The 17,706-nt window shown below is 33.9% G+C and overlaps 3 protein-coding genes across 3 annotated transcripts; 1 reads left to right on the plus strand and 2 right to left on the minus strand.

The window, feature by feature from the left end:
* The first annotated feature begins 4,548 nt into the window (after positions 1–4,548).
* Positions 4,549–8,302, plus strand: LOC136820948 (uncharacterized). The gene is made up of 3 exons (XM_067077180.1): positions 4,549–4,701; positions 6,631–6,688; positions 7,741–8,302. Exons 1-3 carry the CDS (start codon positions 4,627–4,629, stop codon positions 8,211–8,213), a joined length of 606 nt encoding a protein of 201 aa, XP_066933281.1. The 5' UTR covers positions 4,549–4,626; the 3' UTR covers positions 8,214–8,302.
* Positions 8,303–13,388: 5,086 nt separating this feature from the next.
* LOC136820932 (histamine H2 receptor-like) lies at positions 13,389–14,590 on the minus strand. The gene has a single exon (XM_067077168.1). The coding sequence runs from the start codon at positions 14,494–14,496 to the stop codon at positions 13,453–13,455; it is 1,044 nt and encodes a 347-aa protein (XP_066933269.1). The 5' UTR covers positions 14,497–14,590; the 3' UTR covers positions 13,389–13,452.
* Positions 14,591–15,932: 1,342 nt separating this feature from the next.
* On the minus strand, positions 15,933–17,536 carry LOC136820956 (histamine H2 receptor-like). Its single transcript, XM_067077185.1, has one exon. The coding sequence runs from the start codon at positions 17,235–17,237 to the stop codon at positions 16,191–16,193; it is 1,047 nt and encodes a 348-aa protein (XP_066933286.1). The 5' UTR covers positions 17,238–17,536; the 3' UTR covers positions 15,933–16,190.
* Between the last annotated feature and the right edge of the window lie 170 nt (positions 17,537–17,706).

Here is a 17,706-nt window from a genome sequence, read left to right on the forward strand (position 1 = left end):
TATTTCACCAAACCACTGGAGCGTAAGTTATTTAGGCTATCAAAACTGCATGAAAAAGTTGAATGTGCGCATGTAAAGTTAAACGGATGTAAACAAACTTTTTTCAGGTTTTTGAAATAGATTTACCACACTGAAAAAACAGTGAAAAAACTCTAAGTGAGGTAAATCTACTTTGAAGACCAACAGAAAAAGTTTGTTTACGTTGATTGACATTCAACGTTCATTTTCAACCACTTTTGGATTCAACTTTACATATGCATACATTCAACTTTTTTGTACTTTCTCAAGTTACGACCATATGATGGTATTTAAAGCTGAAGAAGCTATATAAACAATAAAGGTAGTTATTAGTAAAATAAAAGATAAATTAGAGTTTGAACAAAAAATATCAAATATACATTTGAAAACTTGAGCAAATTTCATTAAAGATTCCGGAAAAAGAATTGAAATCATTGCTGAAGTGGACTTCTGACTAAATTACAGTAGTTAGTATTCAGTTTCAAAGACAAGAAACAAAATTTGACATAGGAAACACTTTTTCCAGTCAATGAATCAGCTCATCATTATAACCAGTCTGCCATTTTGTTTGTTTTGATTTGCACAAGTAATATTGTAATTCGTGTTATATCATACACTGTTATGATTTGCATTTATAACACTCGCTTTAGCTTTTCAAAGCTAAATCAAAACTAAAATTGTAATATGTAATAATGGTAATAGCATATAACGTATAATATGTATACTACCGTCCCGGAGAAAACCGAACATATACGGAAGAGACTAACTACGGGGATGCTTGGGCGACAAAACGCGCAACAAAATTTCGAGATTCCAGTCCAATATCTATGCGTGAAACTATGAGTGCCTCCTCGTCGCTACGCTCCTGCGGGGGCAATAAGTGTTTGTTAGTAGACCTTAAAATGTGCTATATTTTGCTGCTTTTCTTGACATATTTTGAAGTCAATCAATGATTAAATTTGATTGAATAAATATTTCGAATTCGTAATTTCTGAACTGATCTCAGAAATTCATTCGCTATCCTAAAAGCTTTAACCCTAAAAATCGAATGAAATAACAAAAAAAAAATACCACGAACGTCACTGAAACGGAAGCTCATACACCCCTGTGATTTTTCAGCAAGTGGGACCAATTGACAATTCCCTTTCTCAATTTCTGTTTCAAAATGTTTCCAAAAAACCTAAAAAACATTTAGATTAAGGGGTTGAACCTCGTGCCCCAAGGAGCATGAAAAGTATTTGACCCGATGGATAAAAAATAAAAGTAATTGTGACATCTCTCTACACAAAGCAGATTTTCAAATTCGTTGCAACCCCATTTAACAGTAATATTTTACTTACATGTTGTAGTGGATATCAATAAAAACAGGGTGAGTAGTTATTGTAACATGTTGAATCCTTGCCCTCTATTTTTCATCTGTTTCGGGAATATTATGACACTCTACTATACAAATTTTATTTCGTATCAAGACAGTCTGGATTCTGGAATATGAATTTAATTTAATTTCAATGACTGGATTTATAGTAAAATGAAAATCTGAGAGCAAATTGAAAAACCATACCTTGACTTTAAGTCAGAACATTGCTTTTTTCTTGATAGTTTTATATAATTTTTGATCATGTATGTGAAATCATCGACATTGATTTGACAGTCCAAATACCAGTCGTGACTCAAAGCTGCTAAAATCAATCTTGTGAGATACTCCGTTGATTTTTCTTTGTATTGGAAAACAACACCTTTCTCTGATCATTAGGAACATTTCTTTCATTCCGTCAAATTTTACAAAATTTGTCAATATTAAACTTTGACTGTCTTCGAATTTCACAATGCGATCTGGTTGATTAATTGTTAGATATGCTTTGTGTTGAAAAAATATACGACCCAATTTTCCGAACTTTTGAAATTTCAACCACCGACCGGAAAAAGCGATTCTGCTGCTCCGTCTGTTAAGGTTTTGCCTAAATTCACAGAGAATCTAACAAAAAGAACTTCAATGAATTTATGCTATTTATTGTTGACCTGTTTTTTCCCTCTCCTTTTGTCATTCAAAGTTTCATCGGCTTGGTAAAACCTTTCCATACAAAAGGCAGTTCAAACTAAAAACAATTGTATAGAAGTGTGGATGGAAGTTTCTAAGGAAAATTTTAATTAGAGTTATATGCCTGAAATTTCCACAAGTGTACATGAAAAATTTTGCATAAGCTCAAAAATTCTATAAAATTCAGGTTCAACTAAATTCCTAAAACCATGGATTTATTATAGAGACTCTGGATAAACATCGAATGAAACGGTGGAGAGCGAAGTATTGTATTTCCATTGTTTCAGAAAACAATCGATGTACAGGCTTTGTCTGCAAAGGACAACTGTCATGGCGGCTCGAAGGACTCTGATTTTGAAAAATGATTAATACTCTTATTTCTTAAATGTTCTCTAACTTTATCTATTCGTACTTTTGCTGGCGAAAAGTCTGAAAATAAATGCTAGTATACCAAGCAGATACATTTATGAAATCTGGTGTGAGAAAAACATCACCAGACAAGTAAAATCAAACAAAATACTTATAATGACACTAAATTTTCAATTGGGAAAATTTTTCTTATATTTCTCCGAGAAGAACTGCGATTGACATATATTAGACGTGAGTCTTACAACTCCACTGTGGTATGAAAATCTTTTGGTCGCACGTGGTGGCACGGTGGATTTATTGAGGTTGAAGTTTGTTGTCAATATTCAATTTCTTATACATAGCATGTTTTTGCATCTTTCTCGAAATTTCAAACGTCATAACGACCTATAATTAGCAATTAACGATTAGAAGAGTTCGAATCTCAGAGGAGAACTAAAAGTCTTATTTGGGAGTTGGATAAGTGTAATTTGATGATGAATGCAATTAAAATGCTATGCAGAATCACTTTTATGGTGGAAGGAGGGTGAACAATACTGTCATTACTGCGGATACAAGGCTTGTACATGAGAAATTGGCAAAAATCAGCCAGTTGTTTTTCCAGTGTCTATAATAATTCCTTGCTGAAACTAAATTATTTCATGATAAAAATATGACATTATTCTGCATTCGATATTTTATATTATAATTTTTGCTTACAAGGTTTTGCGAACCGGGCAAACGGGTTTTCTCTATGGATAAAGTGATGAGATATAAAGTTATAAAGACTATTTCACAGTACACGCTTTTTCATAAGGACATCCGAAATCTTTGTGGCCTTGTTGCATTTAACTATTTCAGCTTTAAACCCTAAAATTTTTTTGAAATGTTCTCATTCTCACCATTTTGATTTTTCTATTTTTATCCATTTCACTGAGGAATAGAGAGAGTCCGAAAAGCCAACTTTCTCACAATATTTTAATAATCAAAGCCTTGTGTTTTTATATAAAGGGCTATTTATACTGAGACGGAAAAATCGTCTGAGACAAATAGTTTGTCAAATGTGATCTGTGGACGAGTTTGGATTTAACACAGGTTGAATCGTGGTTTAACTTTTATTTGATAAGCGCTATATACAGTATTCTAATGGCTGGGTGGCCGCCCTCCACCAACTGAGTCTACTTTGCTTATAGCCATGTGACGTCATATTCAAAATGGCCATCACATCTCCCTGTTCAAGTCGACGCTCTAACTGAAAGCTGACAGGATGAAATATTTTACCTCCCTCCCTCCCTGCAGTTATGGTTGTAGGCGATCCTCACTTATTGATTCTAATATTGTAGTTATCGGGACAAATTTTCCCCAAAACTTCTTATTCGAGGATTAGCCATAATTTCTCGCAAACTATATCTACTGACTCACACTTACTTCTAAGCCGTCTGACTACTTGATTGGTTTCTACCCCTAATCTAGGTCATAGGCAAATGGAAAGTTAAAATCCTATTTATTGAAACGTGAATGGAAAGTACACCCATAATGCCACAATAATTTTCTAAATTGATCGTCTCAGACAAATTAATCCAGTGCCGTAGCAACTGGGGGGGGGGCAAGGGGGGCAATGCCCCCCCCCAATAATTTTTTCAAAAATGGTCATTTTGCAAAATGCAAAGTTTTTCTTGTTTTTTCTTGAAAGCATTTTGTTTTGGGTGCATTTTCAAGCAATCTAGAGCTTAATTTTCAAAATCCCCCCCCCCCTCGGGCCAAACCATGGTTGGCCCTCGTGGTGTCACTAAACTTCAGCCCCCCATAAGAAAATGCTTCCTACGGCACTGTAATCGCCTCAGTTAAATAGAACTTTACTCCTTTGTACCTCTCCACGTATGTCAAATTCAAGAGTATTATTGTCATCTCACTCAATCGGTTTCTAAAAGAAGGTGGGTTTGGGTGTGTTGGCGGAGAAACGGACAAATTCAATTCATTAGGCTGAGCAGAGGAATTGAATTAGCTTATAAATAATAAAATTTTGGTTATTAGTTAATATTCATTGAAATTGAATCAGAACCGAAAGAGGATTGTGTGAGTAAAAATATATGAATTTTGAACAATTTATAAGGAAAAATTTAATTTATGTCCATCTAAATAAATCTTTAAAAAAAATGAAAAAGGAAAAATAATTTCATGAAATATTATGCTCCATTGTTGTATTTTAATCAGAAAGCAATAATATGATGTTGTATGCGTTACAAAGTATATTCATAATTTTTTCATGGAGTATAAGTTACGGATTTGCATGTCAAAAGGTATGTTTATTTGAAATATAATTTACTTTACTAACAAAAACAGAACTGGCTCTGAAAGGAAGATTCCCTGAGACCATGTTCAGACGTTACGGTTTCTCTCCGTTCCGTCCCGAAACAAATGTGAACGTCAAAATTCGAAACGTCAAAAAAGAAAAACGTTACAAAGCAAAACAGATCGAAACGGTTTCGCTCCACTTTTTTTATCGGAATGGAACTGCTCCGTTTTCTTGCTCCAAAACGTTCCAAAACCAATATGAGCACTCTCGATCTGTAACGAAAATCGTACCGGAGCGAAACGGAACAGTAGCGTGTGAACATGGTCTGAGTCTATGAAAAGATTAGAAAACAACACCAAAAATTTGCCTTTTTCATAGGGGAATCATGCATCCGCTATTTGGTTATAAGCTATTTCCAATGAATTTAATGACAAAAAATACTGCATTGACGTACGACAAAAAACTTATGCTAAAATCACGAGGGTGAATTGCGCCAAATCCGTACCGTGATTTTGTAAACTAGGAAAATTGTTTTCAAATCACCATAGAATGGGATACGTTAGGTATTAGAGCTTAAGTTTTTGTGGATTTGGTACTGCCGCAAAAAATATCAGTCAGGACTAAGTCATTGTTTAATATTTTGTTTTTTCTTTGAAATACTAGCAAAAATCTGTGACGCATATGCCTGGTTTCCTATCACTAAATTTTTAATTAGACTTTCTAAATTCTTGTCAACTTTATGTAAAAATGTTACTCTATAATGGAAATATATGCTTTGCAAATTACAAGCCATTTTCTTGAACCAAACTAGAGTTATAAATGAAAATGTGTGACGGAAGGGACACAATTTTGTTGTTTTCAGAGCAAAAGTTGGTTTTCAAAGCTTCTTAGAGGAAAAACTCTTAACAGTTTTCTGCACTATTTGGTCACATCTTGATAGGAGAATACTCAAATACAAAAATGCATCCTCAGAATATACAGTTCTTGAACAAATAAGCATCTTGTGCCGAATTTACCTTTGAAAAAATAGTGTCCTGTTCGTCACACATTTCCAGTTATAACTCAAGTTTGGTTCAAGAAAATAGCTTAAAATTTTCAAATTATATACTTCCATTATAAAATAATACTCTTACATAAAATTGACAAGAATCTACAAAGTCTAATAAAAAATTAAGGGGATAGAAGACAGGCATATGCGTGACGGATGGGACGTTCCGTCCGTGACAGATTTTTGCTAATATTTCAAAGACGAAACAAAGTATCAAAAATTACTTTAGCTCTGACTAATACCTTCTGCCACAGTACCATATCCACAACAACTCAAGTTCCAATACCTAACACACCTACTTCTATGGCAATTTGAAGACAGTTTGTCTCGTTTACAAACCCATGGTACAGATTTGGTACAATTCACCCACGAATCCCTATTTCATAGGATTTCATCTTTCATAGTGTGCACTTACTCTTGTCTCCCGAATAGACGGGGGAGTCCGAATAAGCAGGGGGTAGGAAAGCTTTCTAAATTCTAATAAGCGGTTGGGATGGAATAAGAGAGGGGGATAATTCGAAGACAGAATTTTTTTTTAACTGATATCAATTTCAACAACAAAAAAAGAAACTTTAACAAATGAACACGTAAAATAAGAACCAATACTAACAAAAAGGAAAATTTTAACAAGTTTAAGTTCTATCTACACTGTAATAAAATATTATAAATTATTCGAATTTAATTAGCGGGGGGTCTTAATAAGAGGGCGGGGTGGATTTTTTTTTCATTTAACAATTAGCGGGGGGGGGACATCTATTCGGGAGACAAGAGTATGGGAAACCGGCGTTAGTAGATTATAAATGGTAAAATTATTTCAATAATTGAATAAGACTTTAAATTTTCATAAAATCAAACAATACCCTAAGATCTATTTCTTTTATTTAGTATTTAGGAGTGCCGAGAAATAATCATGGAATTAAACCAACTTTGCTGGTCGACGAAGGTGAGACTTTATGCGTATGTCTTTAGAAAAGGAGAAAAAAGAATTTTCATTTCAACAGCCCCTGCCACCGGAAGAATTGGTAATAATATAGTCCCGAGTGGAAAATTATAATCCAATTTTTGTCCCAGCTCAATCAAATAAAGTAATCTTGACTGCAAAGTATTGTGCTCTTTTTCGCTTTCTTCCCCACCGAGCTTTCTGGCTTGCAATAATGGAATTCAAATCTCAGTCATAACCATATGAATATCAACCCACATCGAGTTTCAGTCCGTTATTTTTATCCCAATGGCTGAAAAAATCTTAACGAGTCTGTGAAAAGGGGGTATTTCATTTCACTCTTTAATGCGGTTGGATCTATCCTAGCCTCGTTTACCCTGATTATCAGAGGTTAAGATTTCAAAGAATATATATTGACCTCTGAAGACCAATAATAGAAATTTTATCGCCCATGTGTTAATCTAATCACTGTAGAAAAAATCAAAGATGAAGAGCAACTATTACCATATTAATGTCTAGCAGACTGTATCAGTATGCAGTTTACTATTTACGAATTCCCCAAAAACCTCCAAGTGTAATTGAAATGAGTTTCTTTCAAAAGAAATCTTTTACATGATCCCCAAATGTATAACAGTAATTACTAAACTTTTAATTATAGAAATGTCACTTTAATTGAACCGAAATAATAGACAAACTTTATGTTATGATTCTCTATCACTGACTTTTTTTAAAAAGCATTAATGACATTCTTGAGTTGTGTTTTCAACGACGGGAATAAAAATATCAACTTTGAACTTCATCCAAGATCTTGGATAGTCGTCATGGTTACTTTTATCTTCGTTGATTGCGCACTGAATAGAATCTTGATTGGTTGGCACAGCGTCGATATATGATTTCGACCTGTACTTTTCACGGTAAACCTCGTTAAGCTCTTATCATTTTTTTGCCTTTCATCACCCACCAGATTAATTTCCCGCCAAACTTTACATATTATACTTGTCAGATCAGCAAAATTGTAAAATCATACTTATTTTTTTCAATTCTCACCCTTTCAGAAACTGAAATCACCAAAGGCAAGCTTATTGCGATTGTCCCTGTTTTGAGTCCAGAATGGTCTGTTGCATTCAATATTAGATTAACACAAGCTGCTGGGAGTGTGCATAGAAATGTCTTTCGAATGGCAGAAATAGATGACAACAGCTTTACCCATGGCACTCGCATACCTGCTGTATTTATTTTGGAAGATACATCAGATCTGAGCATTCACAGTTCTGTTAATGCTCACCCGCATAAAACTTTCACGATCCCAAATTTGTTAATGAACCAAACATATCATGTGTTTATTAAACAAAGATATGTAAGCGGTGGTGATTACAAATATTCAATCATCTTTGATGGCGTTGAAGTTTTTTCTCAAATCAACACAATTGCTCGTCAATTCTACAATGTCAAAGTCTACAACAGTGATCGCTGGTATCAAGCAGCTTTTGGTTATATTAGTAAATTTGAATTAACCAATTTTCTTTGAAACCCAACTAAGAGTAGGAGGGGGGCTATAAATGGATGTTATTCAAAATATGTCAAACTAAATTTTTTGAGGACTAAATTGTCAGTGTAGACTGGAACAGAATGTTTTGTATAATCTTTTGAATAAAGAAAGTGGGAAGCCTTATTCAAACCCCACCTTATAGATCCATACAGCAACTATTTTTCATAGTTCTAATAAAGATGATTAGAGGTCAACAGCAGTGAATAATCGTCAGCTTTGGCTAAAGTTTGGTACAGATGTTCTTCAGGGTAGGTTCTTAAGTTTGCTGTGCAAAAATAGCTTGACAAAATATTTAGGCTCTTTTGGGCGTATCCTTTGGCCCTGGATTGACTTGAAAGTTTTTAAGTTGATTTAGGAGACGTAAAAATTTTCATATGAATCTGTAATTTGGCAAGATCCCTCTTCAGAGATTAAGTAAGATAGTTGCCCTTTGAATTTTACGAGAAATTCAATTTTTCTGTCTGGGATTGGGTCTTAGTTCTGAATCTAAAGGCTAGCAGACGCCTTGGTCAGAAGGATTTTAAACTACTCTAAAACTTACCTCACAGCGATCTGCTATCGGATTCAAAGTATCGATTAATTTTAATTTTTGTTGAAATACTTATCAATCAACAAAAACTTTTTGTTCTATCCTTATTGTATTTATGATTTGGTCCTACGGTCAAAGATTTAGGTCTGTAGCACCACTACAGTCGGAATTATGTGAATTCCGATTTGCGGGATCTGAGAGGGGATTTCTAGGGATTTTGAGGGATCTGAGAAAACGAAAGTGCTCTGTTTCAAGAAGCCTGATTATAGTTTTCGGAAATTTTAAATTTTAGTCTATTTCGTACATCAATTGCACTAAATACACAAATTTCCATCTTCATTCGGCTGTTAAAACTCGGGCTATTAAAAAAAACGAGTCAAAGTTTCCCCGATTTTTCATACTTCCAACACCAGATCACCGTGCCTAAATCCATCTAAGTAATGGATAATACGGATAATGGACTATAAAATATTAACCTGTAATGAAAAAAGTTATTGAATATAATTCTTTACCCTGAGAATCAGCAAAATACGAAATTTTGCAAAAAAGTGCTGATGTCAGCAAAATTTCAAAAAAGAAATTATGGAAAATAATCCTTTCAATGATGTGCAACTTCAGTCCAAATTTCATGTTTCTATCTTTAGCCAAACTGGAGTTACTTAAAAAAACAAGTTTTGCTGACGTCAGCATTTTTTAGTTTTTGCAGTTTTTCGCGAAAATAAGGGCGTAAACAATTAGGTAACACCCCTACAGAGAAACTTCATCATATTATCCTTCGTAGCAAATCATTGGTTTCCTCATTTTCTGCCGGCTAATGGCCTTCAAAAATTATGGTAATTTTCAGGTTTTTGAGACATGCCATAACTTACCTGAGAAATAAGCTTTGACAAAGATTTTCCGAAAATCTATAGGTAGTTAGTTTGGTTAAAGATACACCATCTAGTGCAAAAATATTTTCAAAATGTTTTTTCTTCGCCGAACTAAGGTCCTCAAAGTTAAAATAGTTAGTCTTCGCAAATGTTTTCATTTCTTCTTCATCAAATTTTTTCAATGCATTATTTGAATTTTCAGATTCAGGAATAGTTGGCCTAACCATAGTCCTTATAAAAAACACTGGTCTGGAAACTTATTGTTTTAACTTTTTGTTAGCTTTTCCTTTGTCAATATCAAAAGATAAAAATCGATTTGCTCAGTTTTTGATCACGTTACCAAGTACTCCTCTTGGGATTGGTTTGAGATTTAATCACATGATCAAAAAGTGAGCAAAACAAACTAATTTCTCAATACAAGTTCAAGTAAGAAAGAATGGAAAGAAACAAAAGGCTTCCAGACCAGGGTTTTTTATAATGACTATGGCCTAACAGAAAAAGTATAACATGCCATAGTTTTGTTGGTACATCAGTCAAAAAAACACAATTTATACACGACAATTATGAAAAATTCACTATGGACAGAGCCCTTAAGGAAGAAGCCAAAAAAATTAGTTTGATGTGTGCGCCCAGTCAAGAAAAGTGAAATTGACACATTTATAACCCACTCCTACTTAAAAGGAGAATACCAAAAAAACAGTTTCTAGTATCAAATTATGAAAAGGATTTTTTTTCCATTTTTATTTTTAATTTTTTTTTGTAATTATTTTTCTCAAAGAGTGTTGTCCTCGGAACGCTCGTAATTATCTTTTTAACGGTTTATAATTTGTAGCACTGGTTGAAAGAATGCAAGCACAAATAATTTGTGTTCAATAGCACTTGGTTATGAAAACGTCAGGATTATCACTTCTCTGATTATACCGAATTCCTATCCCACAATTCTTTTCGTTTTAATTCAAACATCATGAAAATCGTTATTACTTTTTCTTTGCAATTGAATGTAATTTAAGTGCAAGTGTAATACGTAAAACGCAAAGAGTGATGGGATATTTCGGTCAAACAGAAAAATCTATGTCTATTTTTAGATTCGCCACGGTATGCTTTTAAAGCGAATCGGATTCAGTTATTCATTCGTTGTTTTTTTATAAAAATATAATTTTTGGTTGTAAAATTCCAAATGTAAAAACCAAGGATTTATTATACACTGGATATATAAGTAACAGATTTTTGCCGATTTCTGGTGTACTAGCTATGTCCGCAGTAATGATATTATTGTTCACTCTCCTTCCCTCATTTAATGTTTTTCCGAAGCATTTTTATTGCATTTCTTATCGAAAACCACTCATCCAATTCCCAAAAGAGACTTAAAACTTTCCTGTGAGAATCAGATTCTTCCACTTAATTGATAATTATAAGTCGTTATGACGTTTCAAGTTGCATCTTTCCAAAAGACGTGTTGTGTATAAGAAATTGAATGTTGACACCGAAAATTTTCAAACTTCAACCTAAAAAAAACCACCTTGCCACCACGTGCCTCCAAAGGATTTTCATACCACAGTGGAGCCAAGACACTCAAATCTTATGTATGCTAATTTCAGTTCTTCTGGGGACAGTCTTGAAAAGATATTTCCAATTGAAAATTTCGTGTCACTATAAGCATTTTGTCTGAATTTCTTGTCTAATGGTGATTTTCTCACACCAGATTTCACAAATGTATCCAGCTTGGTATGCTAGCCTTACTTTCAATTTTTTTTTCTGCAAATGTACAAAAAGAAAGAGCTAGAGAACTTTTTTTGAATAAGACTGATAAACATTTTTTTTAGATCAGACATCTTCGAGCCGCCATGACAGTTGTCCTTTGCGGACAAAGCTTGAACATCAATTGTTTTCTGAAAAAATGAAAATACAATGATCGCTCTCCATCGTTTTATGAGTCGTTTATCCAGTGTATAATAAATCTTTGTAAAAACGCCCTACATTCTGATACAATTTGAAAAATATAATTTACAAAATAAGATTATCACTATTGTGAAAAGATTTTCAAAAAATAATAAAGACATGGTTACTTCAGCCAAGGTTCTAAGCTATAAAATCAAGTTCTAAGTATAACTTAGACTTTAAAAAGATGTACGCTACTAAATTCTGTCTCAATATAATTTGCAGCGGAGACAAAAAAGGCTGTAACTTTTGATAGAATTCGAATTAGATAGTGGTTTTGTGCTTGTTGAGACGAAAAACAGGAGTGGAATTTTATCACAAGGAAAAAACTCAAAAAAGATCGGAAAATTAAGATTGAAGATGAAGAAAATCAACTGCTTCAATTAATAATTGCTCCCTGGGACCCCCGGCCCACTGGAAAATTTGGGAAAAACTCCCTAAAAATTTAGCCCCACTGGGGAAATTGACTTTTATTTAATCCCCTTCTCAACCGTTAAAGATTGCACTCCAAAACCATCCCTATTGGATTTTTTAGCCATTGGGACTTCAATAGTAGTTTTCATTCCCTCTGAGGTAAAAAGATTTCCGCCGGGGCTGTGAGACAGGGGTGTGCTTATCGAATAATTGAATGCTGAGTAATATAATGTCGTTTATAAGAGATAATATTTGGGACCCTTTCAAAAAACCCCAGGGCTTAAAAAAGAAATCTTTGCCAGTGGCATGTCCTCGTACCCAACTAAATAAACCTACCTCTCTCAAACTGTGAATTAAAGAATATCAAACTCATCGTGCATTAAAGTGTATATAAAGTAAAATCAAAATGTATGTTTCCTAAAATAACACTTCTCATCACGAATTCAAAATTGAGCTTTCGTAAAGTAGTACTGATGCCAAAGGACAATACATGCTGGTCCCCGATTCTATAATGTCTTTGGATAAATTTTTTGACGACATAAAAAGAGGATACTATTGAGATCCCGTTGCTGAAAATGTTATTCTTAATAAGCCAGCACCGTGGAAAATTCACAGGATTTTTTTTCCCATTAGCATTAACGTCTTTTATCTTCAAACTTTCTTATTATTATTTAGCACTATAAACAGGTTGTCACGATCAATAATCGACCGTTTTGACCTGCTGTTTAATGTTTCTGATAATTTAATATTTTATCTTGAGAAAAATGAAACGAAAAAATTTATATTTTAAAAACTATTTCTTATTACTGTTGTGATGAAAGATATCTTTTAATATTTTTTGGCTGTGGTTTCATTAAGCACTTTGCAACATCGATCACAAACAAAACTAGTTTAAGAATTAGCGAAAGATAATTTTCATTACCAAAAATTTCTTACTTAAACCGGAAGATGAACTTGTGTATCACGTAATAAATGTTTACCAGAAAACAATGCCTTGATGGTCAGTAGTACCGTGAAGTCGGGTAACTTGCATCAGTGGAGGCAAACATGCATACCATGAAAATAATTTACCTATTACTCTGGCCTTTTTTGGATCACTAGTTAATGTACCATAATTCCCCGGGGGGGGGGTACTAGGGCAAGATGGGTTACGGGGATGCTCCGCTGGTCAGGGTACCTTTTTTAACCTCTACGAGTCCCAGGTAGGGTCGCAAAAACACCAAAATAGAAAAATCAGTCCCTCGTAGGGTGCCTATTTTTGGAAAATTTTGGGAAAAAGTAGAAAATTTGAGAAGATTTTGGAATTTAAGTCCCATTCAGGGTCACTTTTTTCGCAAATTTCGATCGAACCTCAGCGGAGCAACCCCGTCGGTCAACAAGGGTAGTACCCCCCCGGGCATACACTTAGCTATTGAGAACTTCACTTCCCTCTAGATGCATTAATACAACAATGTGCGAAGTCCCCTATTCAGATATTATGAAGCTCTATTACAGAGATTTTTGAGTCTGAAGTATACGTCGATTCTTGATTCGAATTTCCCTTCCAAAAGCATTTAAACATTTTTTTGAAGTATCTTCTAAAAGTGACATCAGATAAACCATATATGAAAGCATTTCCAACAATATTTAAATGAATGATAGTGGACAAGAGAGAATCTACCGATTCCCCGATGCAAGTTCCAAATAGATCAGTGTCTATTAACAAGTATATTTGGTATACACTAAATGGTAACCAGATAATAATCACGAATAGCATCATATAGATATACAATCGATTTATAGCCACGCGTTTACGAAATGAAAATTTTCTTTTCGCATCGCTTTCTCTCAAACGTTTTGAGCGATCTTTACGTCGATTTTGAACTATTTTGAAAATATAAATATACATGGCTAGGTTCGCGAATAATGGGAGAAGCAGAAGTAATAATATTACAATTTCAGCCCACGCTGGCATTATGAAATCGTAAACTCCTGCCTCTGGATACTCTTGCATTTCAAAAGAAAACACAAAGATACCAACGCTGTGTATAAAAGTCCACACTAAAGCAATATTGATCCATTTCTTGGTAATTTTTAAATGCTTAAGAGGACACCGAACGGCTAAGAAACGATCCAGAGTCATAACAAATAAAATATACAATGTCCAAGCTGCACAGAAATACCATATGGCATTTTGAAACACAACTCCAATAGGTGGTAACATGTAGATTTCCCAATCATAGGTATAAAAAGATACAGCTTCAATTGGTATACAAACAACGCATGTTAGTAAATCTGACACAGCTAACCAGAATATAAAAACAAAATTATTCGATGACCATAACCGAGTTGTTATGACAACGTAACATATGAATGTATTTGCTGGTATACCAAAAAGTGCTATCAAAGTATTTAATACACCCATTCCACCATAGTTAAAGTATATCAAAGAATCACTTTCCCAGCAGGTTCCTAGCTCGTTAACGTATTGACTACCGTTGGCGAGAGTTACATTTGAATGTGTTAAGTTCATGTTGATGACGTTGCAGTAGAGTATTTTCTGCCCGAACCTCTATAACTCGAATGTTCCTTAATTCGATGAAGTTAGCTCGGCCCTTCAGTTAATACTGCTTATAAATCCTTCTCCAATATCTTTAAATTGTTCAACTCGAACGAATCTGTGTTCCGTATGCGTTTTCGAGTGAAGCTGACTTTACTGTAATAATTGGATAATTATCCACACGAAAGTATCATAGCGTTCAGTTTTCAATATTTCGTATAGCTTTCTCTGTACATGGTATTAAATGACCAATGTTCCCAAGTCAGTGCTTGTTTAGCAGTTTCAATTTGTATCAGTCAACTTGAAGCAGATAGTATTCAAATAGCTCAGTGATATTCTATACACGTAGCAATTTTTTTTCTTCAGCTATACATGCAACAAATCTTTTTACAAAATCGCCCACCAAATGATAATTTTCGATAAACATCTTTTAGTTAGTTTGATACTGTAAACCTCGAAGCTATACATAAATCAATTGAAAGGTTTTTTTAAAACTTACTAATACATGACACTTCAATTATAAACATGCTGGCTGATCGTAAAATGTTAAATAAGCTAGATTTGAAAACAAATTCAAGTTCTCAAGCTGTGTCTAATGAGGAAATCAGTATTTTTATTGAGAAAAAAAATTATTTACAACTGTGGACGAGGTTTAAAATCACCTTCTTTTCGAGGCATTTTACCGCATTATACCCGGGGGGATGCCATCCGGCATTTGACCTTCGGGTCATTATTGGAACTAAAAAAGGAGGAAATCTTGGAAAATGTTTGTGAATTTTAAGACCCTTTTTGGGACTACTGTAATTTGACCAAATTTCGACTTTTATAGGGGCTTCAAAAGTTGAAATTTTTCTATTTTTCCAACTTTATGGGATTGAGATTAAGGGCTCTGATCATAGTCAGAAAATCTGTTAAGGAATTTGAAGATAACACTTTTGTTTTGGGTTCCTTGGCACTTTTAACAACAAAAAAACTGCTTTTACAAGTTGTTTGGTTATTTATCCTGTCGAGAGTAATTTTAAGAATTTAGTTACAAAAATGACGTTATGAACTTTAAAAAGACGTTAATAAAATGTTATATTAACCCTCTTCATCAACAAGTGCTAACTTTTAATGGGTAGTTAAACTTTTTGTTTTGAATTTTTTTTAAATTATCCGTAAAGAATTGAGCTATTTGAAATTTTTTGGAAAAACTCTTTAACTTACTTACGTGTATCAAGAATGATGACTGTTTTTGTACGAAAAATTGGGTGGTAAAGCACTATTTTCAAGATTTCGAAATTGTTCTCATTTTTTGGCGATTTTGAGCCTCATTATTCTTATATTTAAAAAAAATGTTTAGTTTAATGACGTATGATGTGTATGAACCAATGAAGTATAAGCCCGAAGGGCTAGAATCGGATCTCCTTGGTAGGAGCCAACAAATCCTACCAAAGTTGCGCGCCCTTGAGCGGCTCGCCTGGTTTTTACACAAATGACAGATTGAAACTAAAATTTACCGCTAAATTTCGAAAAAAATATCAATCGTAAACAAAGGAATTGCTAGATTCAATCTGTCGTCAAAAATACGGCACAATTTTTTTCTTGCTTGAGAAAGGTTAGAGATTCTACTCTAGCCCTTCGGGCTTTAAACTCAATGGTATGAACACAAACCATTACTCCAGAAATCATCTCACCTTATTTCGCAATTCAATGTCATTTTCACGATTTTGATCTCTCCTTTCTGAAGGTCTACCACCAACAGATGTCGATTCGTAAATTTCTCCATTACTTTTACAACAAAAAATCTTCTTGAATGATTTCTGGAAATGTATATTCGATGAGCTATACAAGAAGGCATTCCCGATACTGTTCAAAAAAGATATTGACGAAAATAAAGAATCGATAGTTTCTCCAATACAGGTCTCATAAATTTTACGGTAAACGAGAATCAAAACATTATAAATACAAAATGGTGCCCAAGTAACGCAAAACATCACCATGACATATTTGTAGAGCCTTGTTCCTGATATATAGGATGTTTTTGGTTGAGCACCCTGCTTTCCAACCATGGTTGAATCGATACGTATTTGATGTTGTTTGACAACATCCGATATATAAATATAAATAGCGATATTACTCAACGTTGGTAGTACTATATTCATCAAAAGTCCAAAATAATCAGCCCATTTTGGTATCTTGAATAAATAATACTGTTTCTGAGGAATTCTTTGCAATAATAGATAGTATAGAAAACATGTTACGGTGTAGATACTAACTAAAGCTATAGCTACGATTACATGTCGATGTTTTATTTTACGAAATGGATATTTGATGGATAAGAAACGTTCAAGTGACATCAGGAATAACGAATAAATTGACCCACCAGTCAAGCAAAACCATATTGCATTCTGACATATCATTGGTATGGGAGGTAAGAAATAAAACTCAAATTTATATGTAAGATGAGAGACTCCTTCAAGAGGCATCACTAATAGTGATATTAGTAGATCGAAAGCAGCCAGCGCAGTCACTAGCGTGTATTGGTTACGTTGACGGAGCCTCCTGGTAACTTTGATTATAAGGATATTACTGACAATCCCAATAATAGCAAGAATCAAATCAAAAACTCCAATAATATAATTAAACCACACGATTTCAATCTTCTGCCAACAATCTTGGTAAAGATGTTGTGATTTATCATCGTGTGTTTGTAGATTGCTGGAAGAGTTCATTATGGAATGGTCAAAGTGTATTTCCCAATAGTTTTCCCAAAAGTTAGTTCATAAGTTACAAATTTACATGATCTTCAACTCAAATCTAAAATTGGGTAGAATAATTGAATAGACCACAAAACAACAAAACATGCTTTAACCAAGGAGGTGGAGGTAGAGGAGACCGTTCAATTGTTCTAGCTTTGTTATGGGGTACTCCTTTTGACGTCCCTGCTTTAACCAATATTCATTCTTCACTTCTTGGTTAATGTTTAGGTTTTTTCCATTCCTAAATGATATCGTGATGGACAATCTATCTATCAAACTGCCAACCTTAAAAATCTCGCCATCGCAATATCAATTTCCCTTTTAGATATTATGGTCGATACCCTGCTATTATTGTTTTGGTTATCCCTATTCACATCTAATATCGCCCTCACGGAAATTTCCAGACCTATAAAATAGAATCGTTAATTGATATTTTCAATGG

This window comes from Clytia hemisphaerica, unplaced genomic scaffold, assembly GCF_902728285.1.
Source record: "Clytia hemisphaerica strain Z4C2 unplaced genomic scaffold, Clytia hemisphaerica genome assembly, whole genome shotgun sequence".
NCBI lineage: Eukaryota > Metazoa > Cnidaria > Hydrozoa > Leptothecata > Clytiidae > Clytia > Clytia hemisphaerica.